The 8866-nt window shown below is 35.5% G+C and overlaps 2 protein-coding genes across 2 annotated transcripts; both read right to left on the minus strand.

The window, feature by feature from the left end:
• Positions 1 to 2632: 2632 nt before the first annotated feature.
• LOC127092574 (DEAD-box ATP-dependent RNA helicase 31) lies at positions 2633 to 4422 on the minus strand. Its single transcript, XM_051031471.1, has 6 exons — positions 4315 to 4422; positions 4128 to 4214; positions 3910 to 4005; positions 3519 to 3734; positions 3121 to 3303; positions 2633 to 2879 (listed from the first exon to the last, which is right to left on the minus strand). Exons 1-6 carry the CDS (start codon positions 4402 to 4404, stop codon positions 2652 to 2654), a joined length of 900 nt encoding a protein of 299 aa, XP_050887428.1. The 5' UTR covers positions 4405 to 4422; the 3' UTR covers positions 2633 to 2651.
• Positions 4423 to 6387: 1965 nt separating this feature from the next.
• Positions 6388 to 8512, minus strand: LOC127092850 (pectinesterase). The gene is made up of 2 exons (XM_051031742.1): positions 7449 to 8512; positions 6388 to 7351 (listed from the first exon to the last, which is right to left on the minus strand). Exons 1-2 carry the CDS (start codon positions 8449 to 8451, stop codon positions 6636 to 6638), a joined length of 1719 nt encoding a protein of 572 aa, XP_050887699.1. The 5' UTR covers positions 8452 to 8512; the 3' UTR covers positions 6388 to 6635.
• Between the last annotated feature and the right edge of the window lie 354 nt (positions 8513 to 8866).

Here is an 8866-nt window from a genome sequence, read left to right on the forward strand (position 1 = left end):
ACATCAACAAAAAGAAGTCAAAGCTTGAAGATTAAAGCAATCAAGTTCAAATGTTCATAAACTTTGGAAAGTCAATGGAAGAACCAAGATGGTTGAGTATTCTTTACAATTCAAGTATATATGTCCTAATTGCTCAGAATTATCATAATCATTTCATCTTGTGCATGCATTTATTTTAACGTCATGTGGAAACTTGTTTGAAACTTAATTTTTAAGCTTTTTTCCCTTTTATTGCAGGTGTAACCAGTTACACCAATTGGTTAATCGATTACATAAACGTAATAATGGTTTTTCAGAAGATTTTTTGAAAACATTTTGTTTTTGGTAAATTATGGCGTTTAAAACCGCCACAATTTCTACCGGTTAAAAATACAGTATCAGGTGTAACCGATTAAACCTTTTATGATAATTTGTTACACACTCGAAGATTTCAAATTTTCATGAAAAATCTGATTCTAATACTTTGTGACTTTCATACATCAAACATGTTTCATAAAAATACACTCTTTCAGAAGGGTATATTGCATGTATATATATACTTATGCTTTCAGTTTTCAAAAAAGTGACTCCTAGACACAAAAATCATATTTCAAAAGAGATTCTTTGATATACAACTTTCACAATCATAATCCAAACAAGTTTCTAAACTTTCAAATATGAAAATTTCATACATATTCATTAAAGTTTCATTCATATTATTCTGAGCACTTATGTGTATATGTTTGGATTGTGATTAATACAAAGAGAAGGTCAATTAATAGATAAGTGACTCAAGAGCTATAACTTTTGTTACAAACTCATATTTGTGTATACCTTGTTGTCCAGGATTGTTAGAAACAAAGTGAAAAAGAAATTATTATTTTTTCTCTTATGTTGCTTATGTTATAAGATTATAGGATAGGTCTTGGTGAAAGACTTGTACAAAGATCTGACATAGTCTAAAATCTCTTACTGAGTGAGGGGACTAGAGTACTTTCGGATCGTGAGGCAAACTAGGATATATCATTGTGTCATTTACTTTTTGCATTTATTTTTTAGCATATTTACTTTCATATCAATTCTGAAAAATAACAAAATCAGTACTAACGCTTCAAATCGAGAAAAGTCCAATAAATCTAATTCACCCCCCCCCCCCTTCCCCTCTTAGAGACCGCACATAAACTTACAAATAATATTTTTCAAAATGAACTAGAGGTATAGGAATGGGTGGTTGAAGATCTACAATTATTAAACAAAGTTCTAACTATTAAAGAGCAAAATGCAGATAAAGAGTTGAAGAACTCTTGTCAAGCATTGAACACGAACTTGTTCTTCTAATAAAACTTAATTTTGCATATTATAATGTTCTATATCAGATTGAAAGGTTATATATTTAGTGAGCATTGGCAAAATAAGCATTTCACCTAATTTATAATAAACTCAGTTGTATATATCACAACAGTTGTTTATACCAACTGTTGTTAAATATTATGCATTATAGAATATCACAACGGTTATTTAAAGTAATTGTTGTGGTAGGTAGCGCACAACATAGTTTATAATCACAGTCGTACAACCGTGGTAGAAAGCATCGTACATACAACCACATTTTACCTCACAACAGTTGGTTCAGCATGGTGGTATCCCTTTTTCAACCGTTGTGATAGGTGTTAATGGATTGAAAAGCTTTGAAGAAATGATCAAATGTTGACACAAATAGAGAAAAATACTCAAGTCTTAAAGGGAACATTGATCCAATTTCGGTGTGTGAATTATTTCTTGACCAGCAAACCCTTAACATAATGAAATGTCCTGAGCATGCAAACTCAATTGGGCGGGCACTACGCCAAATAAGGGAAAAGAGGGCGCTTTTTTTGGCCTATAACAGCGCTTTAAAGCGCCCTCTAATCTGGCGCTGGCATAGGTAAAGACAGCGTTTTTTTTCCTGGTGAAAGCGCTCTCTAAAGTGGCTCTTTAAGCCCTTTAAGGGTCACTTTAGAGGGCGCTTTTTAAAGAAAGCGCCCTCTAAAGTGGAAACTTTTAAGGGTTTAGAGGGCGCTTTTACTGGAAAGCGCCCTCTAAAGTGGAAACTTTTAAGGGTTTAGAGGGCGCTTTTACTGGAAAGCGCCCTCTAAAGTGGAAATTTAAAGGGTTTAGAGGGCGCTTATTTTGGAAAGCGCCCTCTAAAGTGGGTGGTTATTTAAATTTTTTTTTTAAAAAAACGCTATATTTTTTTATTTATTTTAGACAACCTGTATATTGAAGCAGTACACCTAAAACTGTATATTCTTATCATTTTTCAACACACAAAATATTATAAAATAACAATGGGAATGACCAAAGCAAAAACATCAAAATATATTCTTATCATTTTTCAACACACAAAATATAAAACAATTCGAGGTATATGTTTTAAATCATAAACTAATGATTGAATATCTATTTTAGACAGTTTGCATCAGTGATTTACAATACAAATTCATCTGGCACTGAAGTTTCTGCAGTACTTGTTAAATGATAATTCATCTAGAAGTACAAAATATACAGAAAAATTACTATGATAGTTGAAATTTAGAAGTTTCAAGTCTTAAAATCAAACTATAAGTGGGGGCATTTCAATTCAAGAACATTTCTCTCTTTCACAAGATTGTTATCAGAAATTGAATGGAAACCTATTTGGAACGTAAACCAGGGATATTTTTAAGACCCATCTTGCCAAGGACAAGCTTAGGAATAGCTGGAGGGCTATCAAGCCCCATGCATCGACTGAACTCATTTGCAAGCTCCACTAACCTATACTTATCTTTCCCCACTTTCTTGTTAGAGTTGTAGTAACCAAGCCATGCCTGATATGCTGCTTCTTTATTTTTCATCTCCACATTGGATAGAGCCCTTTCCACCTGTTAACAATTTAAAATGTAAGTGCATCGTTGGAATCACAGTGAGTTTAATGAACTCGAGGTGGCATTGTAATTTTGCTAAAGCTTTAAAATTTAGCTTTTGCCAAAATCATGGTGACACACCGCGATCCTGCCAAACTCGTATCTAATCGTTGCTCCACATATTGGTTTGTTTGTCTAAAAACTAGCTAAAGTATTAGAAGAAAATCAATAATTGTCTCCCTTGTATATCCAAGTATACCTTTTTCTTAGTGTCAGGATCAACTGAAGGGACCGGAGCTTTCCCAATAGGTAAATCTTTTGCAGTAGCTAAAAAGAACTCTTCCCAAGGAGCTAGTAGCAGTATGCCCTGCCCTTCTTTTCCTCTTCGCCCCGTTCTACCTAGTCGATGTATATATTGTTCTCTATCAGCCGGTAGACCAACCTGTTCATTGTAGAAATGGAAGAAACATGACAATTTGAAATCAATAAAAGCGTTAAATAATTTGGCAAATCATAATCAAAAAGGCTTGCACTTTTAGCAAATGTATGTATTGAGTGTCCTTACGAGTATGCGTTAAACAGGACAGAAATTCATATGGACACGAGCATGCTGGTAATATAGTCACAAGTGAAACAAGGAAGGAGATCCAAATATACCTGTACAACAAGAGTAACATCTGGATAATCAACTCCACGTGCAGATACATCCGAAGTAACCAAGATGAGACCCTTTGACTTCCGGAATTCATCAGAAACTCTGGTTCTATAACTCTGAGGCTTTCTTGAATGGATTTCTCTCACATTCAAGTTCAACTCCCCAAGGAGATCAGCAACAAGTCTTGTGACCATAGCGGTTGTGCAGAAAACAAGAACCTGATAAACCAATAGCTACATTACATATCCTCCAAATCCATGTAAACATGATTGTAAAAGTTAAACTTTGTTGTCAAATCACAGTTTACTAATCCAAAATACTAATCTAAACAGTTCATAGTGAAAGGACAGAGAAAAAATTAAAATATAGTTAGTTGCAGATTAGAAAGCAAACCTTGTAGTCAACATCATCTGCAATGTGCTCCTTCAGAATAGCATAGAGTAAAGGGAAATGCTTGTCTAATGGTGCAACTAAATGCATTTGGCGGACCTGAAATGATCCAAAGCACCATAAATAAAGATCCAAAAAATATGTTATATGATGGTTGTATATGCATATACACATGTAAGTATCTAACAAGTTATTACTATCATGAAATTATAAACAATTACCTGTGAATGTGTATCCTCACTACCCTCCTGAACTGTATTAATATATTCAAAATCCCTTTTCATAGCAATATGGCAGACTTGGCGCACCTTCACAATCATACGAGAATAAGCCCAATGCGCATATCTTTTATAAAGCATGAATCATCACAGCTAAAAAGGAAAGGAGTGAAAAGAAAGAAATACAAACCTCGTCGGGAATTGTTGCAGAAAACATAAGTGTCTGTCGTTGTTTAGGGATTGCAGCGAATATCTTCTCAATATCTTTGCGAAATCCCATGTCTAGTAAATGATCAGCTTCGTCGTAGATCTAACAGAGGTGGAAGGAGAACGCCTTAGAAGTAGCGAAAATCGTAGCAGTGAGAACCCTAACGTGAAAAAGAACGAAAATAACAGAGAGTGAAATAACAAAACGCGTAGTATGTTATAATTTTAATGTTTACTAAAGGGGACCTTAGAGGGCGCTTGTGGAAAAAAAGCGCCCTCTAAAGGGGGCCTAAGAGGGCGCTTATGAAAGCGCTCTCTAAGGCTTTCCAAAAGCGCTTTATAAACTGGAAATGCACATGGACTTATAGAGCGCTTTTTTAAAAGCGCCTTCTAAGGGTAACCTTAGAGGGCGCTTTCTAAAAAGCGCCCTGTATTGTTGTCCCTCTATCTCCTCCTTATTTTTTCGCTTCACCTTAGAGGGCGCTTTATTACAAAAGCGCCCTCTAAAGTGCGCTGTCTATTCCAGTTGTTCGCTCCTTATTTTTTCGCTTCACTTTAGAGTGCGCTTTTGTAATAAAGCGCCCTCTAAGGTGCGCTGTCTATTCCAGTTTTTGGCGTAGTGGGGGGAAGGGATCATCGACTAGCGAAATCATAACACAAACTTTGGGTTTGAAAATTTGGAAAATTATTTAGGATAATCACATCTTACGCTCAAAAAATAGTTTGAAGATTACTTTGCCGCAAAGAAACCCAAAAGATTAATTTGTTGGGCAAATCTCGTCTCACTCATTGAATGAGGATATATTTTGAAAATTGTAAATATGTTATTATCATTATATTGAGATATAGATTTTTATTTTAGGTTATTATATTTTTTTACCTCTGTGTGTGAGAGAGAGAGAGTGGGAGAGAGAGAGAGAGAGAGAGAGAGATTGTTTACAATTCTGAAGACATGTCGAAGAGAAGTAGATGAGGATCGGGAGATCTTCCGAATATGGTTTTGCTTTTACAACTTCTATCTTGCTACCATTGTCATGTGTAACTAAGTTATCTATTATTAAGGTTAGGTTTGTATATTATTATGAATTATATGTAATCAATAAGATTATGGTTTTATGTTCAATTTAGTTAATCAAACATATTTAATTTTTACTCTTTTATCTAATGCATGTTGTACATGCATCACGTTTGTGAATATTTCTATTTCTGATGCCAAGGGACGCTCTTAGGTTTAGGCCAAGGATAATTTTTTTATGCTTAAAAGGATTTGATCATTTAAAACATGATTTGAAAATTTATCTTATACCGAGAGGTATTTTTATGTTTATACCTAGATAATCATCTATCAAAAGCTATAGTCTAGATAAATATAAATTTAGTATTCACATGTATTGTTGAGGCTTAATGATACCATATTAGACCGAGAGTTCGTCAAATAAAATTAATAATATTGTTAAGAAATAGGTGATAATAAGGATTAATGACTAAAATGTATATAAATGGTATTAATAGGTGTAATCATATTAATTGCAACCTAACCATCAAAAATTATTTATCACTGTTATAAACAACTTTTCGAACAAAACCTTTTTCTACTTAGAAAAGTAAGTATTTTATTTTTTTACGATTCTACGTATACAATAATTTTATTCTCTGCATTTTAATTTTTGTTTATACAACTACTACATTTCTATTTACTATATAGAGAAGATCAGCAAAACGGAACCATTATTGGGAATGATGATTTGATTCTATAGGTTATTTTTAATTTTTATTATTTGAAGTTAATTTGCGGATTTTGTTTATATTTTGTGTATTTTTCTACTTTTTTATCTCTTCCTATTATTAACGTGTTTGCTACTTTATGCGAGATTAAAATCTAACTCATTTGGATCCCAAAATTGAAAGATCACTCGCTGAAATCTACTAAGGCAAAAACAAGAAAATATTTTCACAACAATGACTGATAATCAAGAAGGTGACGCTGAATTCATCAACAACCGAAGGAACAACAACAATGGAAATAACAACATTAACCAAAACCACAACAACGCTAGTGGTGTTGGGATGCCATGTTTTAATAAACAACTTCATGTATAAAAAAATTCAACTAACATAGTAGTTGTACAAGTACAAAATTTCTCAATAAAGGATTCCACTGATGAGCTAGGTTGAAATTGAGACCAGCTTCAAAGTAGAATCAACATGCATGTAAGCTAGTAAGTTTTTTCTAAGTACATAACTAATCATCAAACTTGTGTACATAAAAGCACACAATTGTAGCTAACAATGTATTAATTTCTTCTATTTTCCAAATCCAAGTACATAAGGAACACCAGTAGCCCTCAACCAATCCTCAGCTCTTCCAGCTGGTCCAGCTCTAAGGAACTGTCCTGCAGTGAATTGAGCAGCTTCATTCTGATTTATATTTGGATGATAACCTTTCCACTTAACCCTTCCATTAAGATTAGCACCAGGTCCAGTATTAGCATACTCTGCATAATACAATGTATTCAGAAATTGAGTTCCAGCCCAAGGACTCCACCCTTCTGGTGTGATAAGATCGCCAATGTTCGATTCCATAACAACTGTCCTAGAGTAGTCTTTCCATGGCCTACCCAAGTATGACTTGAACTGCATCCTGACCGGGAACAAAGCATTCTCTGGAACGATTTCGCAGTTCTGGATCACGATTCCTGTCGCCATGTTACGCTGCTTTGTTCCGTCCGCGGTTACTGTGTTGAACTGACCAGGTCCTGGTTTTCGGACGATGATTCTTGAGTTTTGAATCAACGTTGGAGATGTGCCGAATATGAAGTCTACTGTGCCAGAGATTTCACAGTTGCGGTAGAATTGACGATTGGTTTGGACGTATAATGTGTCTTGGAAACCATGCATGGCGCAGTCGAAGAACGCTGACATGTCTCCTTGGTTTCTAAATGCCACTGCTTGATGTTTTTCTGGACCTGCTGTGTTCTCGAATGCAATTGATTTTGCAATGAATCCATTTGCAGTATTCGCTACACACATACATAACACACATGCATAATTATTTCAAGTTATATTGATGGATTAATTAAAGATATTAACTTAACTGATGCCGAATTCAATACTGACCGAATGTGGCTGTCTGCATTGTCTTCACGCCATCGGCGAAGTTTTTGCGACCGGTGATAATGGTCTTTGTAGGGCCATCACCGTACATAAGAATGTTAATCGACTTTTTCGGAATGGTGATGTACTCGTCGTAGATTCCGGCCTTAACATAGATAATGAATCTTCCTTTGAAATCCTTAGGGTATGAATCAATAGCTGCTTTAACTGACTTAAATTTGCCACTACCATCTTTCGCAACTACTGCATTTGGGGGAGGACCTCCACCTGGCTGAGCCAGTAGCTTACGATCTGTAGCAGAGAACCATGTAGGCAGTCCTTCATTGTCAATCTCGTTAGCGTCCAGAAGACGACGAGAAGCTGGATTCAATTCCAGCTTCAAGTCGAAAGCCTGAAGGATGTTAGCCATACTAGCTACAATGTCAAGTGTGATGCCGGTTAGTTTCTCCATTTTGTCCAAACTTTCTGTGTGCAACTGTTCTTTGATCTTTTCCTCGCCGTTTGTCCCGTTACTGAACCCTTCGCTACACGACTGTTGGTACGATATAACAGCGCTCAACCAGTTTCTAAAGTCAGGCGTCTGTTCATGAATCGCCTGAATGTTGTTATCGCGAACCAAATTAGCCGAAGCTTCAAGACTATCGAGAGCGAATTGCATTAAGTCTTTGCAATCATCCAGTGCCATTTTGATACCGGGGTCTTTGTCACCGTGTTCAACCGATAGCCGATCACTCATATTCAATGCAGCGATAACGCTTTGCGCACTCGCTTGAACTACAGTTGCTAAATAAGCTGTTGGATCGGAGGAATTGGCCGGTTTCGCGCTGATAAGAGTGTCATGACAAAGTTGTTGATCTTCAGTTGCTTGACACATGGATTGCACATTTTTCTCGTGTGCTGCTATTTGAGGATCACTACCCTTTTTGTTAACGACGACAACGACACCGATGGCAACACCCACCACAAGAATGATGGATACACCAGAGACTAGTACTTTTCCGCTCATTGTTTTTTATTCTATTTTCTTTTTCTTTTTAATTCATTCCCTTATTTGGTTTTCTTGTGTGAAAGAGAGAGATTGATTATTGTATTACCAGCTTAAGGATAATGGGTTCTTATAGGTAGTTAAGCTTTTTTCATGAGTCTTAGAATAGATGAGAAAGATAACCTTAAGTTCAATGAGTGTTCAGAATTGTAGTTGATAAATAGAACACTGTTATTTCTTTCTATAATAAGCAAGTATTGGCATTTTCAGGGTCAATGTAGAGTTGAATTGGTGGTGGAAAAGGTTAGCTTGTATTGTGATGGCTAAAAATAGTTGAGGCATGGAGCATTTTTCTATGCATTTTTCGTGGTTGATTAACTTGTATGATTTGTTACTGTTAATTGAGATGATACTAAGGTTACACCATTATATCATA

This window comes from Lathyrus oleraceus, chromosome 6 (genome assembly GCF_024323335.1).
Source record: "Lathyrus oleraceus cultivar Zhongwan6 chromosome 6, CAAS_Psat_ZW6_1.0, whole genome shotgun sequence".
NCBI classification, from domain to species: Eukaryota; Viridiplantae; Streptophyta; class Magnoliopsida; order Fabales; family Fabaceae; genus Lathyrus; species Lathyrus oleraceus.

Coding starts and splice junctions, on each gene's coding strand:
- LOC127092574 (XM_051031471.1), bottom strand. CDS start 4,404: ATGGGATTTCGCAAAGATATTGAGAAGATATTCGCTGCAATCCCTAAA. Junction 4,215..4,314: donor CTGCAACAATTCCCGACGAG/GTTTGTATTTCT, acceptor ATGATTGTGAAG/GTGCGCCAAGTCTGCCATAT. Junction 3,304..3,518: donor ATGTTACTCTTGTTGTACAG/GTATATTTGGAT, acceptor TACAATGAACAG/GTTGGTCTACCGGCTGATAG.
- LOC127092850 (XM_051031742.1), bottom strand. CDS start 8,451: ATGAGCGGAAAAGTACTAGTCTCTGGTGTATCCATCATTCTTGTGGTG. Junction 7,352..7,448: donor AATGCAGACAGCCACATTCG/GTCAGTATTGAA, acceptor GTATGTGTGTAG/CGAATACTGCAAATGGATTC.